The sequence below is a fragment of the Phaethon aethereus genome (assembly GCF_964289735.1).
Source record: "Phaethon aethereus genome assembly, chromosome: 14".
NCBI lineage: Eukaryota > Metazoa > Chordata > Aves > Phaethontiformes > Phaethontidae > Phaethon > Phaethon aethereus.
In genome coordinates, this window is record NC_138590.1 from 3717160 (window position 1) to 3739519 (window position 22360).

Consider the following 22360-nt stretch of genomic DNA (forward strand, 5'->3'; position numbering starts at 1 on the left):
ATCTCAACTTCCATTTCTAATCTTTCTGCATTAATGCTGTAGGGTCATTTGAAACATATTGCTGTGTGGTTTTAAATTTTTAGTGTAATACGTCTTCTGATAGACATTTATAGAAAAAGATCACTGAAACAAAGAAAATCCTATGCAACACCATTAGTGCAAAGAACCAAAATACAACATAAAAAAAAACCCAAAGAGCACCCCAAACGTTGCTTTTCTAAGCAAGTAGTTGATGTACTTTATGTCTGGGAGGAAGAGTCGTGATAAACCTCTTCCTTCATAATACAAGCCATAACGCTTTCATTCTCTATTTTTACATCCCGTAAAAATCAGATTATACTACATCCTACTGGTCCTCCGCTCAAGAAATCAAAGCTACTCTGAGAACAATCTACTGCTTTAACATTCTGTAACCTGTATTTTTTAAACACCATCAGACAACTATCACTTGATTATATGGTGCTCTTGAGAATCAAGAGATCTTGGCCTCAGAGTCAATTCCTATCTAATCCTGAGAAAGCAGTCAATGAGGGCACGCTGTTGAATCACCCCCAGTTTTGAAACAGTCCTTAAAATGCTTGAGTGGGTCAACAGATGGAAAGTTATCAGTTGCAAAATACCTAAAAGCCTGATCACTGGGGTACTCCGATGGCAGAGTCCCTGTTGCAATTAATTTGATCTAACACACACATCTCTCCCCATTTCCTACACGCACAACGTTCCCTTTGATCCAGACACTGGCTCTCACCTTGGCCTTGGGACCTGGCTCACAGAAAAGCTGCATTGCCCTTATGAGGTTAGTTTTAGGCCAGTCTAGCTCTTAACTTAATAGCAAGGTGTCGTGGCATTCAGACTTAACACAAGTGAAAGGTTAGCTTTTGGCATGGACTTGGAACACCTGCTGCCACTAAAAAGCAGGTTAATATTCTGCATTCACACAGAACCTCACCTCCCACCCTAAGATAGGTTAATTAGGGAAGTAAGGACCTGCTGATCCCTCCTTCCCAATATGCACATATTGCCAAAAACTCAATTAGTTTAAATTAGCAGAAGACATTATTTATTATTAATCAAATGGATGACTAGGAAAAGGCAATCAATCAAGTCCTGTGCAAGACTGGAGCAAAGATTTAATTCAGACATTAGTCAGCTCCCTTGAGCAGAGGCTGCACCCAAGCAGAAAGCTATCTGTTAGATAAACACACGATGCTTTACAAAGCCCCGTCACAAAACGGCAGCCATTAGCCTTCATTTCTCAAATCAGCTCTTGTAGGCTGGTATCTCACACAATTTACTTAATTCATTCTGAAAAGCAGCATGTAATAAGCCGTCCTGACATATATTTATTGGGTGCTCTTCACAGCACAAGTGCTGTTAAATTGCTTCCTCTGCACCAAACTTTCCACCATCAATATTTTCAAACTGCAAACTTGAAGGTCCTTCAGCTCTAAAAACTCCAAGTCTGTACGACATATATTAAGTGTACATTGCAATATAGTCTTATTGTGATATAAGACAAACTTTGGTAGAAAGATAATTGCTGCAAACTAGAGCATAGGACATGTATTCTCAGAATATTTTAAGCTTTTTTTAAAAAACAGAACCATTTGGCAAGAACGCTTTTTAAAGATTATTATCAATATAAATAATTGCATATAGCACCAAATAAAGAACAAAGTGCATTTAGAGGTGGATTGGAATAACTTCTTTGGCCTATATAACTTGCAGTGTTTGCTATTTGCATAATAGGAAAACAACAGCATTTTTATGTAGAATGCCACATCCTCCTTTTGGCGCTTGCTGGACAGTGCAGGAATAGCAATGAGCATCCATCGACAAGCACTGCTCCATCCTGCCCAAAAGTGAGGTCTGGAATAAGAGTTCTTACACCTTTAGCATTCAGGGATTCAGTCAGAGTATTAAAGTATAAAGTATTAGCTACTGGTTTAAAAAAAAAAAAAGTTTCCTGTGAAAAGGCAGATCCTCAATACCTTAAGCTGCAGCCAAAAGCCCTGATCAGCGGTTGAGATGTTGCGGAAGAAGTCTACTTCCCCTCTCTTCCATCTCCTGTTATCATGCTACAGGAAAGCCAGACAACAGGCACACTAATACATCTCCCAGGCACTGCAGCTGCCAGGCCATGAGAAAAGCAGGGCTTTTTAACAACAGGCAGTGCAGAGAGTAACTTAGCTAGTAACGCTGCCTTCCCAATATCTCCCAGAAAGCATGACTACATAAGCAGCAGACAGGTTTTCATTAAAATCACTGAGGATACTAGGGTGTTTACAAGAGACTTGCATTTACGACATTTCATTTTGGATGAGTGAGGACGGTACACTCTGAAAGTTTATTTCCAAGTTTAATGAATTCAATAAAATATCATTAACTTTCTGTTCCTTGATTTTGTTAGTTGTTCAAATCTTCCTGTCACAACAGAGCCCACTAACCGCTTGCAGAGACCAAGAGGTCCCCCACTGGAAAGATCAGCATCACAAGCTTCAAGTTCTGCCCCGCTCTCCCCCCCCCCCCTCCCTCGCTTATTACTGCACTGGGCAAGTGACTTTTCATACATACCTTGAACGTTGAATGTTCTTTTATTGCTTGAACCCTCAATCTGCTCAGAATTACGCCTCTATTCAAGGATGTGACTAACGGGATGCCAGATGTCTCAAAGACCAGCACACTACCACAGTCTTTGGGGACCTGGGCAGTGCTGCAGGCATGAACCTCCAGTGCAGCAGTTTGAAATGGCATTATCACCTGGTCAAACCAACCTAAAAGTTACTTTGACCTCAAAATGGAATACTGCTGCAGCCAATACCTATGTACACGCAATGACAGATCTCTCCGGAGGATCACAGCCACACCACAGTCAGCAAGTTTTAGCCCAACATACCTATATACCACTACATGAATCCACTAAGTGTGCTACAAATTTCATCATATATCATTCATTCCGCACTTGTAATGGAATTACTTCAACAGTTAGCTGCTTCAGGTATACAGCCCATACTAAATAGCCTGGCAGTTTGCAGACTTTTTTTAAATACACTTTTGAGCTGGCTAAACCACAACAAATCTAAATATGAGGTCTTGCAGGAAGGCTTATCAGCAGTATTTGTGACGTTCTCTTAAAAAAACTTTCAATCCATAAACAAATTTCTGAATTACAGCAGAAACAAACATAGCATCATCATCTGTAATGGATAAAGTCATTACAATATTTCACACATTTAAAGGGGGGGGGGGGGCGGGAAGAGAGCCTTCTTTCTTTCCCTTCTCAGGTATGTTATAACAGATACCAAAAAGAAATGTCACCCTTATTTCTGTTGCTGTCATTATGAAATTTTGTCTTCAAACATAGATTATGCTCAACTCAGACAAGAAGAAACACTTCCTGGGAAGAAACCATCAGGGAAATTGGCTGAAGTTTTAACTCATTCAAAATTCAGTAGGTGAGAACAGCACTGAAGCAGGAATTTCCATGCAAATCACTTGTAGTCATAACTAAAAGTTTTTTTTTTTAAAAAAGGAGTTGGTAATATGTAAACATGGTGCTTATTCATAAATAATGGGAAACACATGAAAAGATAGAACAAAACTGTGAAGTAGTTAACTATGAAAGCAGAGCTGTAAGAGGACTGTGACTCTGGAATCAGGTCACGCCAAATCAAACTCTCAGACTACAGCTTGTGGGGAGAGATTCCCATGAAATGAACGGAGTAAGTTGCTGCCATTCGCTGTCCTGGGCAAATAGAGCTCTTGGCTGCCTAACCACTCACCCAAGAGCCATGCTGTACTCTTGTACCCTGCCTGGCTCCAGTGAGAGCAGTCTAGGGTAGGTGGGAAATAGGAGTCACTCAACTTGCACTTCTCTTACATCAGTTAAAGTTGGTTCTTAATGTATAGCAAACAAATTAAAAACATCAATACTCATTACAATTAAATGTTTTATCTTCCCTGCCAAAAGGCATGAAATAGGTTTTCCTATAAAGCCTTCTTACCAAATGAATTCTGTGCAAGGGCACAGTAGTATTAATACAAAATCATTAAAAGAAATGTCTCCAGCAGACAGTTTTCTTGGCTTTCTCACATTATATTACTGGAAATCCAACAAGAATTAAAGGCAAAAATTAATGAACTAATTAAATTATACAGGAAACACACACACATAGGTTGATATGAAGTTTACATTACAGGTAAGAGATAAGGCTTTACCATTTCAAACTCAAGGATGGAGATTAAGGAGCGTGTTAACTTACTCATGCTTTACCTGGAAGATAGCAACCAAGACAATTTTGTACATAGAGAACTTGAAACTGCATAAATATAAGCCATTCTTTAGCTATGACAGGGTCTTCTCCATTAAAATGCAGACACTAGCACCTAAATTTTTCATTTCCCTAGCCTCCTCCTTCGACATCTAGGAAACTAAAATATCCATTTTAATATTCTAACAGCATGAACATCTCAGGTAATTGTAACATTGATATTGAAAATTAAAAACTTCAATATTATGCAAGCTGAAGAACTCTGAGGATGAGACACAGTATTTTCAGTGTGATATAACACTGCAGTACACAAGGTAGAAAAAGCATAACCATTTGTAATGGTTCTCCTGAAACAAAGACCAAAAAAAAAAGCAGCTCCTTTTGAGATTCTATCCTATCCTCTCGCTGCTCTCAGAAAAATACGCCAACTTTAATTCCTACATAGAAAACAGAACGTAGAAGTCTGCATTACTGTGCTTCCATGCACAAACACCAGTTGATTTGACCTGAAAAAACGTTTTTACACAAAGGACTTCAGAAGCAGGGGGGTAAAGGTAGATTGCCTTAATTGTTTTATTGTTCACTAGAGCTCCTGAATCATCTGGAAACAACTCTGTTGGCCTACAGAAACTGCATTTCCTCTCTTGACAAACAACAAGCTTGCTTCCAGAGGATAACACTCCTACCTAAAAGCTACTTCACAGGATTTTATTTGGCATGGGCAGGTTGCAGTGGGTTTTTTTGTGTTGATTCTGTTGTTGTTGAAGAAACACATAGGGGAGCCCTTTGATCTCTGTAACGCATTGTTTAATGAGTGTAATGGTGGAGCAGGGAGGAGATTCATGTTAGTAAAGCTGCACCACAACAACTGCTTGCATGGACTATTTCTTTGCCTTCTTAAGCCTACCAGTCCTTTCTCTTCCTGAGTCCCTTATGCAACTTCATTCTTTACTTTCTCACACTGCAATGTCATTACAGCACACATCATGTAGAGCCCATGTGACTTCCACTTTGGCTGGCAGTTACACCAGTTTACATACAGTTCCATTGGAAAGAAGGGTGAAAACCAGAAAGATTGCCAGCAAGTGCGTTTCTAGCCTTGGGTAATCTAGTAGGATTGGGCATGCTAGTAAGTATTACAATTGTGCTACGTTACAAAAATAGATGGTCAAATCAAGAAGTATCTCAGTAGCCTGTTGATAGCATTCTAATGGCTTTTTGCTTCTAATACTGATAAATAAAGCTAAGAAACATTGCTGTGGATAAGTGGAAGAGTCCCTTGCAATGCAGGGCCTGACGACAGAAAGGGTTAGCAAATGCCAACCACAAGATTTCCAGTTATTGTTTTGCTGATAAATTAAAAAAAGAAGGGGGAGGGAATACAACCTGTGCATAATCTTGTTAAAAAAAAAAAGTTTTTCATGAAAGATATAGGCTGCTCATACCATTATCTCTCATTCTCAATAAGTCCTAAACTAAAGGCAACGTCCCTTATCATGAGAGGCAGTCAGGAGCTGTCAGAACCTCTAGTATCTCAGTTCTACCCCTCTGTTGTGTTGGCAGCCCGCTCTGCTGTCCCATCCCTGCTGCAAGACATCAGTTTTTTCAGGCTCCTCTTAGGCTAAAGAATGTTCCCGGCTGCTGCATAGCATTTATTTCCTCTACTCCAGTACTCTGATTCTAGAAGGTACATCCTCTGTGCAATCCTGTATGGTTTAGGAACAGGAGGGCAAAGAGAGACCTAGGTGCACAGCACCTTCACCTTTTAAAACAAACTCTTACCAGCTCTTACCACATCAGTATTTATTTCATTATAGTTCCCCCTGGGAATACCTCAAGACAGTGGCTTCTAATGCTACTTCACCGAGTCCTTGTCAACACATCCCTGTCCTTGGCTCCCAGCCCCAGAGTGGCTTCAGCCCGGGAAGCTCAGATTACATAGACAAGGCTACATTTTGGTATCTATTTTGTTGAAGCGACAGTTCCAAAACCAGCTTGTTTTTCAAAGCTTGTTTAGCTACTTACGTAAGTCAATGGGAATTTTTCGAAGAGGTTGAAGGCTGCTTACAAAAGCCAATATTTGCAAAGGAGGAAGCATTTTTTACTGGATTCAATTATATTATTACAGTAGTGGAATTCAATTTAGCTTAATTCTCTGCATTTACAGCTCTGTATTCATGCCAAACACCATGAAATAAAAGGGTTTTTAATGTAAGCTGGCTTATGAGAAGATGTTTGAGAGCCACATACAATTTTCCAATTTCTGAGCCACAAGACCACTTTTTTTTTATTTATCCTTACGGCATCAAGTTCACAACTCAGGGCCCAGGATCTGAGGTCTTGGACAGGTGCTTCCTTTTGTCTGCTTACAAAGAACTATTGCAAGTAAACTCAGATTTTGCTTCTTGGCTTGCACAACACAAGGCAACATTATGGCAACATTAGCAAGTTCAATTCCTAAAGAGGAATAAATCAGCTTGCAAGTGCTATTTGTGTATACAGTACTAGTAGTTTAGTTTACTTGGAATTTATCCGACTGCCACCTACTCAGTGCTTTATATGTGCACTAATACTATATACATGTATTTACTGCCAAAAAGTTATTATCAACATTTGTCATAAACAGCATGTTTATGTAATACATATTTAGTTTGCTTAGAAATATCTTTTTATGAAGTAGGATGGGGGATGAAAACATGGACTACCTTACCAGCACTACGGCAGCATTACAAAGGGGTATCAGTGGCAATAGACAAGATACTGACTGCAGAAGTATATATAGATAAAAGCAAGAAAACCCATGGAGAACTTGATTTACACAACACCAATAAAAATATCTCAAAGCTCCAGATGTTTAAATTCCCATCCAATTTGATAAAGAAAAGTTTAAGAATTAAGCTAAAAAGACAAATACTTACAGAAATAAAATCATTAGTAGGAAGACTTAACCAGAACAATGTCACACAACCTTCTTCAGAAACTCACTTCTACTGATTCTCTGCTTACCAAGTGACTTCTGACTCAGACTCTAAGAAGCGAACTGTTGGTGTGATGTAAGAAGATAACTTGACCCTTCCAGCAGTTCAGTACACAGACATGGTGCTCTTTTTATTCGAGTTGTACGTAGCTAATGCCTTGTGGTAGATTTACAAAGTGCAATAAATACATAAGAACTCGGCTGTCTGAAAACAAGGGATGTTCTATCTTAAAGAGGCTGTCAGAAGTGGACCTTTGGAAAGTGATTTCTTTTAGATGGGATATGACATTTTGGAAAGAGATGTTCTAGTGTTTTTTTCCGTACTCTTGCAACCTGAAATGTATGTTGGGAACCTCTGGGATGAAAAGGGTGCTCAAACTGGAAGAACAGCCAGAGTTTAGTCGTTTATAGCCAAGTTTGTTCCATTTGCTTTCAGAACTAATGTGTTTCATCTTAGCTTTAGCCCAGAGAGGACAATTTGACACAAACAAGTTGAGGAAGTTTCCATTTTTGCATTATGCAAGGAGGGAAACATGTTCTGCCCCCCCCCCCCCCCCGGACCATTTCTCACATTTCAGTTTTATTCTCATTTTCACATTTCATTTGTAAGTTAAACTGATAAAGGGTAGAACAGGGCTAAATCCTATGTCAACAGCTGGAGGAGAAACAGGTGAAACGGGGGTAACAGATGGAAAAGGCACAGTTAAGTACTTTGGCACCCTGGAAGGAAACATTTAGGTTTGCAGGAAATCAGGATTTACTGCATACATCAGAAGGTGCCGATAAGTGGCAGGCAAAGGCACTTTTGGCCAGTTCACACAGCTTAATGTATTCTGGCTAGCAGGCAAAGAACAGAGATTTGACTGAACTCTTCATCTCTGCCAGACACGGCCCTTGAAAGTAGCACTGGTCAAGTTCATGAGCAAGGACAACGGAATCCAATACCTAAACATGTTTTGCTCAACAGGCACATTTTCTGTGTGCTATTCTGCAGATTTCCTCCATGTCCACGAGCTGGATACCTCCTGCTCTAATCTAGCAAGCAACAATAAAGGCTGCAAATCTAAAGTTTGTTTTATACTACCGCTAGGAGAACCACATGCCAAACTATCACATACTCATTTCTTAAAAGGTAAAGGGTGTTTATGGTAGTTTGTTCCTCAATAGAGTAAGCACTTAGAGGCCTTGTAACCACACTGTAATATTTACAGTGTTCCTTGAAGTGTACCAGAATATTTTTTTTCCTTTCAAAGTAGAGAACAAAGGCTTTATTAGAAATAAAAACAAAACAACAAAATCCCTACATATAAATTAAAGAATGTTTTGCCCAGCGTGAACACTACTCATTGCATCTTCTGCTGCAGCTCCTCACTGGCCTTCTGGGACTATTTTCAGCTAATTTGGAACATATAAACCAATCCAAATGGTCATGAATTTACCACAAGAAATTCACTTGAGTTTTATAATTTTATAGTGCAATTCACCAGTTTATTTCATCTTAGGAAACACTGTACTTCAGACAGCAGCATGGAACAATTCTAAAGAATATATTAGGTTTTTGAAACACAGTGTTAAGTTTTATTTTATTTTCTTCAGTGATAGGATTCACCAGATTCTTCACGTGGCATTAAGTGCACAAGTTATTTTCATGTTACCATGAAAATGTATGTGTGCATTTTTTAAATATACTTTATATACCTCTACATGGAGAGGGTCAGAAATTTCAGTCAAACAGAAGCTCAAAAGAACCAAAAGCATATTCACAATAATCTAGAAAAAAGAACCAAAAGCATATTCACAATAATCTAGAAGTTCCTCTGAAATATCTTAGGAAGTGAAGGAATAAGATATTTAAGAAACACTCTGCAGCTTAGACATGAAACTATTTACCTGAAGAGAGACCAGTTTTTCAAACATTGCTTGACATCTGTCCCTTACGACCTATAACAGTGGACTAAGGGTATTAAAATACTTTCAAGGGATGAACACTTAAAGAAGTTACACCACCCTTTTCAAATGTAAACCCAAGATTCTTGTGCTTGGGAAATACATCCACTTCAAGCATATTATATAGTATTATACAATAGTCTTTACACAACCTCACCACCCAGACATGGTAAGCTAATTTTGCCAAGGTAGCATTTCTTTTCTAGCAGGACATCAAGTACCAAAATAATAAGGTCAGAGCGTGAAATGATGCACAGAGTTGTACCACAGCACAGTTTTTTAGTTTAGAGCCCCTCACCTGCTCCAATATTCGTGTTGCTGCCAAACAGAAGAAAAGTGCACCTCCAGTAAGCACCTACATGGCTATGGGTCCATAATATCAAGTGTTTATTGCTGGAATAGACTTTATAATGCAGTATCATCCAGCTTGAAGTGCAGAAGTCACAAAGGGCAAGACCAGAAAACACACAGCTCAAGAATAAGTTCATGATTACCAATAAACGACCATTTACTGTAGCTCTCAAATAAGTTCTAAGGACTAGTCCATATTTAGGTCAATCTCCTTAGCACAGAAAAATATTAACTATTAGGTCGTTCTCAAATAAATTATTCTTATAAGAACATAGATAGTCTTCAGCTAGCTAAAGGCTGATCTTCAGCCCAGCTAGAGAGGTAACTGTAAGCATGCTAGAAACACCAGGTTTTGCCACTAGGCCTGTTTGTTTCTACAGCTATTGAGGAGTCTTTTAAAAAAAAAAAAGTCTCACACCTATTTATTATTTATGTAAAACACTGCAAGTATACAGAGCATTTTTCTTGGAAAGCACATCAAAAAACACAGGAAAGAAACTGCATGTCAAATTGATTGTTGGATAACTCTTCTGAAGGCAACAAGCTCACTTACAGGATAAGTAGCTTCATAAGTCACAGCCATTAAAAAAAAAAAAAAAAGTAAAACTCTCAGAGAGAGGTCCTCAGCAGTAAAAGCTCACTGTAGATTCTAAGAAAACTTGGTCAAAAAAACTTATCCTGCAAGTGTGATATAATTCAAGTGGTATGAGTATTGTGGCTTACTGTAGTTGCCATAGTTCATGCTTCTGCCACTAGCATTGAGTCACAAAGTGCAAAGCAAGTATTTCTGCATAATGGAAACAGGTGACCTTTCATAAAATTATCTTTCTTCTGTTTCTGATTTCTAGTAAAGGGATTTAGCCCCCAATGTGCAAAATTCAATTGGCTTTAGAAAGATTGTTAAAGTGTCAAAATAAACAAAGCCTGAAAAGAATGTTCTGAAATACTATTTTCAGTTTTATGCCTGACAAGGCACTTTCGGTACATCAACTATAAAGAAACAAATAGAAACCACAAGAAGAAATTTTGGTCTATAGAAGCTGATCCAGAGCCTCGTCCTTGCAAGTGAAGATTACCACAAAACAACAGGTTGTTTCTTCCGTTACCTGAGGTTATCCAAGCTGCAGATAATGTGCTATGGAAAATCCAAACCAAACCATAACAGAAGACATCAAGTTCATTCTGCTCCCCACCCCACCTTGCACATATTGTATCTCAATTTTTATACCTATAATATAGACACCTACTTTTGTCACACACCAAGTGCATAGCAAAGCTGGGTAGGTCTGAAGATGGAGTAAAACAATTGAGCGCCTACAAAAGTATTTTAAAAATGCTAAATTAGGCTTTGCAAGACTGACAGCACACTGAGTGTCTCTGAAGAAACAGATATACAGAAGCTTCAAGCAGGCTCCAGCTCTCCATACCCCATCCTTGCTATGCAGAATTACTTCCTACAGATCTACATTATCACATCCACATCACCCCTTATGGTCTGATTTGCTGTCTCTATCTGAAGCAGTTCTTGGTTTAAATAACATTTCCTTGCTATTAGCTGCATGACAATTTGACACAAGCACTTAAGGCTTAATTCCCCTCCCCTCCAACCTCCTAAAAACCCCAGAGATTGTTAAAAGTCATCTTAGCTCTGTGCTCCCTCCTTCTTGCTTTTATAAAGTTCATTTTCATACTATAGATTATCAAATAAGTTTGTCTAATATTGTAATTTCTTCCTCTTACAAAGACAAATACACAGCTTATCCCAGCTGCCTTCACAAAACAGTCTGTTGCCTTGATGTTTTACCTCTCCATGAAATACTGCAAGTATGTTCAGCTTGTGATGATGGTTTTGCAGAAGTAACATTCGTAATGCAAATGTTTCTCCTGTTTTACTGTATTTATGAGAAGACAGAAAACTCACAATGAGCAGATTTCTAAAATGAACACAGGGTACAGCACGAGGTATTAACCCATAAATTCAAATGCCAGCCCTTGATGCAAAAAGCACTTTCAGTTGCTGAAGGAGTGATTAGCATCACTACAATTGCATGAGTGAGACGTTTTGAAAACTGAAAGGACCCTAGTTATCACAGCGCACCATGCTGCCAATAACAATCACTGCAGCATCCCGAGTTATCACATCTGCAGTATGGATTACATTTATACAATGCTTTTATTCATTGAATCTCAAATTGCTTCTCATGAAACAAGTGATAAAATTCCTTTCAAGGCATCAACATAAACACACAGTTCAACAATTGGAGAGCTTGCAAACATTTTCAGAGCCAAGTCAAAAACTCTGACATTTATGAGTTTCCTTAAAACCTAAAGGACTGTTACTCCCCATATGCGTAGGATGTGACAGGTATGGGATTTAAAAAAAAAAAAAAACAAAACACCCCCCCCCCCAACATCAAAACATCACAGCAAACAGACTTTAAGTAGGAAATTGAGAAGTCTATTTCATTTTTTATGCCTTTGTCATCTTCGAGCTTACTTAACTCCCCCCTGGTTTTATGTTTAGAAATGTGTTTTTCCATTTCTGTTGTCCTCCTCTTACACTGAATCCAGATGGTCCTTATTCAATTTTTATCAACAGTCAGCTGCAGTTTTACCACTTCAAGGAGGTGTGACAAGAGCTATATTTTATAGTATTAGCCTGAGCATTTTGATGTAGAACATCTCCTGCTTATTCCTCCAAAGTAACGTGTTCATCTCTACCAAAACATAAGTGATAAAAATCTCTTACGCTTTTATTCCCAGTTTATTCATGCAACTGTTGATGGACTATCAGAGGCTGCTGCTGCTGAAAATCATCACTAGCTTTACTGTGCAATAGTAATAATGCTTTTTCATGGGTAACCACGAGGAGTTGTGAATGTAAACAGCAAAAAACCAGACTGTTCCTCTCTAAGAACTGCTATGTATGATTTCACTATTCTTTGAAAGACAGATGATCTATTGCGATTATCATTTACTCTATTTTACTAAAACAGACTCAAACTGCTAAGTAACAGCAACTCATGTTTGTGAGTAGTTACGTAAAAGTATGCATATTTCACAGATAGCCTAATTAGATCAAGATTTTAATCTACTCATTTCCTCCTCTAGTTCCCCATATCACATGGGAACATTGGGAATTAAAAGAATGGGAATTTGTTGCCTAACTAAACACAATGCTTACTTCCCCTGCACTTCCTTAGAGGGCACCTGGTTGATACCAGAAGCAAGATCACGGGGCCCTCACAGTCCTCTTTTCAAGCACCACTAGCACCACAATCAAATCATGTAAATTGCTGTCTACTTGTGAACTAGTGGGAAGAATGAAAAACACATATTAGTAGCACTTACTCCACTGGAATATGTCCCTACCCCCCTGCCCCTGGCATCACCCTCCATTATGGTCTTTCCAATTGAACATACAAAAAACACTTATAAGAGAATGATATTCCCAGTAGTGTGGTTTTCCCAGGTGCCTATTATTAATTTCATTTGTAGCCAAACACACACTTCTGATTTAGACTGGATAACATGCGTGATACTATTGTGAGTTGTTGCCCTAATCACAAAGCATCATGCAACACATTCACCTGAGGCATACATTTTGGTAATAAAATCCACAGATAAGAAAATATATAAAAAAATAAATGGCACGCAGACCAAAAAAAAAAAAAAGAACGTCATCTTCAACAGCAGATTATATGGAAGTACAGACAATACTTTTATTGCAAGGTCTGAAAACATCATAGAACAATTTCAGGCAGGCAAAATATTGCCTTACTTACATTGCATTCAGGCAAGTTTCTATGCCACCTAAAGCCGGATCCACAAAGACAATTAAGTAATGCACTTCTCTTGATCCTTACCTTGAAGTCCACTCCTGCTAGTCACCCAGCACCCAATCATTAAGTGGATATTTTGAAAATGTGATAGTCAGAAGCCCATGAAGAAGTGGAAAGTGGCCTAGAGTCATTAGCAGGAAAATTGCAAAAGAGACTGAGAAAGGCAAAGTGGTCCCACATAGTCAGTGCATCAATCATACATGTGTTCCAGATCTGCACCACTGCAATATAATCAATCACCTCTATAAACTGGAGCAGTTTCAACAGAACAGCTCCACTCACACCGCTAAAACATGGTGACCCCCTACCTGGCCTAATTCCATAGATGACTTTGGCTGTCGAGGTGGGTAAAACTTTCTGGGTTTCAGATTTGAACTAGGGCACCAAGAATCTTCATTTGGCATTCACATGATTTTCCTCACACTTACCAGCAACTTTGGCATATCTATTCATAGCTAGAAGATAAAGGAAGCAGGCAAGAGTTAGAGAGCCTCTGCATCATCTCCTTTTCTATGTAGATTTAGCCTTCTACCATGCTTCATAGCCCAAGTTAGGAAGGCGGTTTCAGTATAAGATGGTTGCTGTTCCACCAAGTCAAACACACTGTACTCCCTTCACAATGGATGTACTTGTTCATTATGTCTCTCACTACCCAGTTTAAACGTGACTCTTGCTGAAATGATACAGAAACAAATACCTGATCTTCTAGCTACAAGAATTTACAAGCGGCAAAAGAAAACACCATCATATCATACAACATAAAGAAAGCATTAGAAAAACATCATGCCATTATAGCACATCTGAAAGACAAATTTACCTAAAAGTTGAAGGTGTCACTCAAAATTTCAAAAGCGGGCAAGTTAAACACTTGTTCTTGACTAGATTTTTAAATGCTAGGGACAATTTGCAGATTGTAATAGATTAAAACGGTATTAACTTTTGCTAGAAGCAATTATGTAAATTATATAACAAGGTTTTATTTTTACACTCTCAAAACTATTTTGGCTTTACAAGATGAGCACCTCATCAAGCCTGCAGTAGCAATTTCTCTCTCACTCTTGTAATGCAAGGCTACTGCACCAGGTCTTCCATTTATAAAGGAAAGCATTAATCACTCTTATTTTAAACCTCAGACTACTTTACTTGTAGTTATCGGCATTAAATGTACTCCACCCACATTCCCTGCAAGGCAAATGTTGTGAAACAGTCATTACAAAGAATGAAATAAGAACTTAGAGTCAGCTGAGAAGTGAAATTCAAATTATATATGCATGCTACTGGTTTTTAGTAAAGCTGTGCAAGTGTGGAAGAAGTCTGCCACGAATATTCATTACAATTACATCACGAGCTTAAATGCTACCATAGTTAAAACCTTCCCATGCCTGCTTTCCACTATTTTATTGTTTTAATGATTAGTAAAGCTCATAAGCGACAAAAACAAAGGTCCAAGAACAGGAATCCCACAAATACCATCATAAAGAAAAGTCAGGACAGAATTTAATTTGAATTGCTGACCGTGGGATTCCTGCTCAGGAAACTAGTTAGCTGTACCAGGCACCCAGCATGGAGCAGAAACACCACTGCGTGTTTTGCTGCTAGCAGCAAAGTGATCAACATTTGAAAACACTCTACAGACCTGCAATGATTCATAAAAATCCTTGCAGGATATAGCCCCAAACAAACAGCGTAGACTTGCAGCTCAAGACTAGTTTCTGAGCACAGAAGAGACAGACAAGTACTACCTTATTGTCACCCTTTAGTATTGTGCTATTGGAGATAACTTACTGGAGAGAAAACTACATCTTGAAATTACACTTCATGTGCTAATTAGCTTAAATGAGTTTTTAAATCATCCTAAAATTTTAGGATGCTTTAATACATGCTACTATCCACTTACATTGAGCCATCTTCAAAAGTTATCCATTTACACTTAAATCTATTCATTAGGTGGATAGTAATAGGGTCCACTAGGTCAAAATATACCATGGCATGTTCATTTTGCACCATTTAAAGTGACAAAACCTGTGTGGTAAATTAGCATATCAATTAGCATATCAATATAGCTACAGCATGGGTATAAATGCCCTTTTGCCAGCAGCATATTTCCTGTCTAGCCCACTGGTTCTGAAACGAAAAAAGGGAAAAAAATGAAAAAAGAAAAACCACCAAAACCAACCAACCCCCCCCAGGATACCAAATTTGCATAAGTGGTTCTAATGCTATAGAATCTGACATGATTACTTTATTCCTTCTTTAAAAAATAGATTTTTTTATTAGAGAATCTGCAGATTAATCCATCAGTTAAGCAAAAAAAAATCCCACAAACCTATACACATTTTCTCTAGAGACACTGTCTATTACTATAGTCCTGAATACAGGCCTGGACAGTTAAACTGATATGCCTTGTATTTTTCAAGCATATTCAGAATAGAAATATCACAGTTGTTATACCTCATATCATTAGTTTGGATATCAGAAGAGAAACTACTTTGCCCACTGATACCACATCTAACTGCACTGAAGATCCCACAATGTGTCAGATTCCTGGCTATCAGACACAACATATACATGTGCTTATTGCAAAACACCATTAAAAAAAAACCTTCCTGAATAGTTTCCCAGACGATAAGAAAGTATTTTGTTTTCTGAATAAGTAGCATTACGTATTTATCTTTTGGGGCTACACCATTGCAAACAATTAAGTTCTTCATAAATTTCTAGCACACATGCAGCCATATGTTTGCAGAGTTACTAGTTTCTAGAAGCAACGATTTATAAAGAATTTTATAAAGAAGACCAGAGTATTACCACTTCCTCTTACTCTCAGTTCTTAAAAATACATCTTGCTCCTGATGAAAGACAGAGCTGGAATGCACATACTTATATTCAAATTGCTTAAGCAATACAGCCTTTCTAGAAAAGATAGATTTGCAGTTCATTTTTCATAGACATACCAACATGTGTAACATGCCAAAGAGAGGTGTATTTTGCTTATTGGCTCAAAGATTCATAGTATGGAGAAAATATAACTAAATATGCTGAGTTTTTAAAATGCAAAACAAAAGCCACAGACACACCATGCAAGAGTTCCTACCAGTCATGCAATGAGATTGGAGAGCTTCAGTGGGTAGAGTTAGGATCAGGTACTGAACTGTGAAGCTTCATGAGTTGTGGACTCCTCTCCAAGATGCACAGTGAAGACCGTTATTCTGTCCCTCGTAGTGGTAGTCCCTCTCTAACTGGGGCTTTACACCAGCATTTTATGTACAGAAACTCTCACTTACTTTTCAGGACCATTTCAAAAACATGGACAAGCTCTAACCCTGCTCTATAAAAGTACCTTATTCACCTTGCTTCTGTAACCACTTTATTAAAAGAGCATTTAAAACACTTAGAAAAGTTTTTATAAAGAGACAACTGACACATAAGAGCTTTTACGAGAGCCCTCTGAATCAGAGCTGCTCTAAATTTGCAGGCAGTAGCCAGAATTCAAGGAGTGAAGGTGGGCTATGCAGCAGCAGGAGAATCAAAGTATCTTTTTATATGTCACACGGGTGCAGGAACCCTGGCATCGCTTGAACAACTGGAATGAACCTTCCTGCATCTTTAGGGCATCTAGCAACATTTACCCTGCCCTTGCGTTTTCAGAGGCTGGAGTCATGAAGACAGACCTAATGCAGTGCCAGTATGCTCCAAAGGAACAAGATTAACTTCCACTGAGAGAGGATAGAGCCTGTGTATGACTAAAAGAACATGCACTTTCCTTACCATCTCGCATAACACCTCAGAAGACTAGCTGTAATTTGGATTCACAGTGAAGCAGCAACACAGACCACAATGCTGTAAAACACTCAGAATACTTTTCTTTCAAGATGGGGGAGAGCAAGATGTTTCAAGACTTTATCACTCAGTGGAACAGATAATTAGGCAATTAAAGCTATGAAAAGTGGACAAATTACCAGTTCCAGATTAATTCCTTTGCAGAACAGAGATGGGAGAAGCGGGAGAAGCAAGAAAACAGAAATAAGAGCCTTTGGCAAGCATTTTAATAGCACAACTAAAAGAGAGGAAGCTCGGGAACAAAGGTGAGAGGGTAGTTAATTTGCAGAAGCTTATCTGCTTTTGCAAAGGAACATTTTTAAGCAGTTGGTCCCTAAAATAATCTTGCTTTTCTTGCATTGATAATTAGAACACATTAATGGAAATCCAAGAGGTCTCATTCCAGCTTCATTTCTGGTCACTTAGCAAGGCCCTCCTGTACGAGGCTTTCAATGACATTAGCAATATCTTCACACTCACAGGAGAGGCTCATTTGACAATTCTGCTCAATAGGAAACCCAAAACTTGTTCTTACCACCCCTACTTGCTCTCAAGGCATGGAGGATGAACCACCATTTCACATACCACAGTAGAGCTAGTGTGAAAGAATACCCAAACCCCTCACAAAACCTGCCTCCCCTCATTTGAGGCAACAACGGTAAAGGTGCTGCTGCTCACACACTGTCCATCACCACAGTAACTCACTTCTAGAAGCCTCTTCCAGACTCTTCTCTGCAGGTGCTGTACCCCCCATCCAAGCCAAGGAGACTAACAGTTACTCTGTTCCCACAGCTGTGAAGGTGCATGCTTCTCCAGCCATGTTTTCTTTAATGCGTACATCACGCTACACAGAGCTCTTGGTGGAGGAGCCCTTCTTTCACACAGCAGCGGAGACCTCTGCACTGTTGCTAAGGTTTGCCAAAGAAGAACACACTAAGAGGGAAGCTGGCAAAATTTGCTAGTCCACCTCTGCAGAGGTACCAGCTATGCACTTCGTGGCTTACAACCTCATAGATTTGCTGCAACTGCAGATTTAAATCAGGACATACCAAATGCACTGGTGACCACACAGGGCTATCAGGTGTGCCTATTCCCTCACTGCCCCCTGCAGGGAGAGGCTGCTGTCTCATCACACCTTGTTGCAAAAGGAAGGACTTCATAGCCACAGCTCAGTCTCATTTTATTATTGCAAGTAATCAATGGGAAAGAAAAATGCTATTTTTAAGATAAGCAGAAGCCCTAGAGCGCAGCTAAGAACTACATCTCATTGAGTTGAGGAGTATCTCCCACCATGATAACCCTCAGAAAGATGGAAGCATGAGAAGAGAATGAATCTTGTACCTCACAAAAGATTTTCCTTGTAAAAAGTACCCCAAACATTAAACAGTATGAAGGAAATGAGGCAGGTGTGAGATGAAGAACACAGGGGATATTGCTTGAATATTCAAGAGCATGTATATGGTGCAGGTTAAAAAAAATCCATAATAATAGCAATATATAACATTTTCTATTCCTTGGCTTTACATGCAGAAGTTTTACTAAAAGAAATACTAAACAATAAGCTTTGAAGTTTGTACATTTATCCCAACACTTCTAATTTTTTTTTTTTAAATTCAACACTCCTAAGCATGATTTCTAACAAGTTTCTTTCTAGTTATGAGTTTCATAGGTAATGATATGGAAACATTTATTTTAATTATAGCAGCTCGTTGATAGCTATGCAACAAATCCTCCCAAGTGTCTTATTCCTTCCTGAATCTGGTTGTTCCAGTTCAAAACAAAGCAGCTGAGTAGGGGAAAAAAAAAAAGTTTATCAGAGTTTTAAATTCTTTGAATCCTAGGAAGCCACTCTCAGCTAATCCAAGCAGCTTGAAATGAAACATTGCCATAGGAAAGCTGTGGGTAAAACTGTATGATACCATTGCATTGGCTGCAAAGACAATGATAGTGCAATGCTGGCATCTTTCCGAAGAAAGAGGAGGAGGGAAGCATATATTGGGCATTTTATACTCTCATTTCTAGCTCTCCCTATAGTGCTATTCTACTGTCAGACTCAGATGTTGATGTACCCCTTTGCCAAAGCAAGGCAAGCAGTTGAGGCACAAGGGCTGCTTGAAAACTCACCATTAGATCAACTGCTCTAGAGAAGCACATGGGGAAACACTACCAGAACTCAGGTTTCCCCTTGCCTTAAGCGGAGCTCAGGCAAACAGCACGAAGTTTATTGTCCATCACTTGTGAATATAGCAGTACACACCCTATGTTTCATTACCTCCTGAAAAATCACAAGTACATCAAATAAACCATACTGACATGCTGTAGAGGATGAGGTCTTGCAGACAGCATCCTACCACTACTTTCTCTTCCCTACCATCATAATAAGTAATTTATTTTGCTATATTTTCTTCTGTGTTTTTAATATTAAAGAGACATCTTGGCATTAATCATGAATTATAATCAACATCTGACAGCTCTTTACTGTGACAGACTTTTACAAGTTTTTAATCTTTCCTCTGCTGGTGTTTGACAGCCTATGGATGATGGAGGAGGAAGTGGAAGAAGAATAATTAAATACAAGAGGATGCAATTTTAAACCAATCTTGATTTTAAAAACAACCAACCTGTCCAGTATTCTTAATGCAAAACAGACATTTTCGTCATGCAGATTTCTTTTGAAAGCCAGTAAGGTTAGTATGAGAAAGCTGTCTTGGAACTATTTCTTTTCTAGAGAAACAGATCGAATAAATCTCCCTAGCTTCTACAAAAGGAACCTGCACTTAACAGTTCTTGACACTTTGACATTTGCTATTTTAAAAGTCATTTCAGCCTACTTCAGTTTATCCCAAGAAACAACTTAGACATTCATGCAGGAGCACATGTGCTCCAGACAGCCAATGCAGCCACACACCTCTCAGGATTCTAAACTTACCTGAGAAGTAAGTGCTTCTTTTTTGCTCCTTGACTACAAACACAGTAAAAAAAAGCTTCAGACTTTGCATTTTCTAAAAAAAAAAATCACAACAGAGACTCTACAGCCTTCTACAAATCTCTCCACTAATAATTTAGTCTGAACTGTATTATCGATTCCACAAAATAAAAAAAACACAAACACACATATACACAAACTTGGAGAAGTCTGACCCTCACCTAAACATTGTCCACATTTCAACAGGCAAAAAGCAGTCAAGCATAACATTGTTCACTGCTGTCAGAAGTTCTGGAACAGACCACCAATATTCACTTAATCAGCGGCCATAGGTGGTGCTGAAAAGTATCATTATAAAAGAAATGACCAACAAAAATAGCGTAACTTACCTCAGTGCACCATCGCAGGAACTACTAGACTGACAACAAAGAATAGAGGATTTATTTTGATTATTGTTTTATTTTAGTGAAGACGACAGCATAAGTAAGTTTGGAACTGTTCCACCTGCACATGGTAAGGCACACAGGGTGTAGGTGACAAGCAAAACTTAGATAAACAAAAAGGTACTCAAATACATGCAATAATCAGCGACCTAGATTTTGAACCAAGGTACACACATGCTTCAAACAAGCAGAAACACTAAAGTAGAAAACGACACCGAGAAATACCGATTACTGACGGTTATGAAGTCTTCAAATTTTTGAAGCCACACATCAGTTGCTTTCAGAAACACACTGAAATAGCCCGCTACAGTTGCGAGCTATGGCGGATTGACAAATACAGGTTACAAACTACACAAGTTAGAAACAATTACATAACTCTTTACACCATAGCTCCAATCTTCACTGCACACAGCAACTTCTTTCAGAGTAGCCAATTCCCAGAATTAGACCAGAACACCTCTGAAGAGACGATAATAAACTCTACCATAAGCCTCCTTAAAGGCTACAAAACTCCCCCCACAAAGCTAACAGTACAGAAGAACGGTATGAACCAAAATTTCCCTTACCTTTGCTGAGAGTGCCTGTGATGAGCTTAAAAATAGTCTGAGCAAATTTGACAATGCCATGCTTGCACCTCTTTGAACAGCCACTCATGGTTCAAACGGGTAGAAAGGCTCTTCTCTCTTACAAAGTCCAGGAATAACAAAAAAAAAAAACAAACCCAAAACAAAAAACCGAGTCCTTTACAAAGTTGAGATGGCAGTTTGTGCAATGCACAAAACTCTGCTCTCAAGCACCGACACCCAGCCTCCGCACTGAGGTTTGCCTCTCTGAAGCTCCTAGGAAAAATTGCAGTAGAGAAATTCGCATCCCCTTTCTGTTAAAGGCACAGCTCTCCCCGCCCGCCTCCCGGCTGCATGCATACCGCGATGCCCCGGTGGAAGTTGCTAAGCACAGGCACACCTCAGCCAAGCAGGGGAGGGGGGAGAAGGAGGAGGAAGAGGAGGAGGATTCACTTCACCGGGCTTTGCACTGGTAACACAGCAATTAATGCTGGAGTCACAGGGTGGTGACTGCTGCAAACAAAAGCAGCTGCTCTTTGAAGACCGTTTTCTTGGTGCTCTTTTCCAGCTGATTTCAATTAAGTTGTCAATTTTACTCTCCTCAGGCCCAAGGGAACGAGAAAATAACATTTTTTTTTTATTCTACCAACACTATACACGCACTTTGTGTGTAGAAGGCTGCAGAGTATTCCTCCGCAAAACCTGCTAGAAGTAGGAAAGCAAGGCTGCCCCCAGGAAAGAAAGTCTCTTTTAATTTTACCAGCTCAGCTGTTTCTTTGCTCCACACTCAGGGATGTGACAGCCGGCCTCCAAGAGCCTGCGGGGCTCATGCTCACACCTCTTGAAGAGCACAGCGCTGCTTCAGACTTCTACTTTGCGTACGCTACCTCAGGTTGTGCTCGTCTGATGCCCACAAGGCTCCCTCTTACTGTACTGTGAGTTTATCCCCTAGCAACAGCCACAGCTCTGGCTTCTCCAGTTCAGTCAATTATTTCTGCGTGCCTGGAATACTTTGAGTAAGAAGACTTGGTGTGTCCAGCAGCAAAGCGGAGGTGCCTCAGAGCTTCTGACCCCACCTGAGCACCGGGTAGATTCAGGCATCTTTAGGCTTTAATTCATGCTGAAGTCCTCTCAGATGTTTTTAAACAGACCCCAAAGCGCAGTATTTGCCTGTCCCAAGGTGGGTTACAAAGCAGATTACCTCAGGCTTTTGCTCACACC

General features: G+C 39.2%; 1 protein-coding gene across 1 annotated transcript in view; it reads right to left on the reverse strand.

The window, feature by feature from the left end:
• The window catches only part of KCNIP1 (potassium voltage-gated channel interacting protein 1), a gene marked incomplete at both ends in the record, with an annotated part of 437431 nt that extends 415845 nt beyond the window's left edge, over positions 1–21586 (reverse strand). Inside the window, one exon of the mRNA XM_082006255.1 lies at positions 21143–21586. Within this exon, the coding sequence (XP_081862381.1) occupies positions 21143–21230 (88 nt within the window). The remainder of the gene's footprint in view (positions 1–21142) is intronic.
• Between the last annotated feature and the right edge of the window lie 774 nt (positions 21587–22360).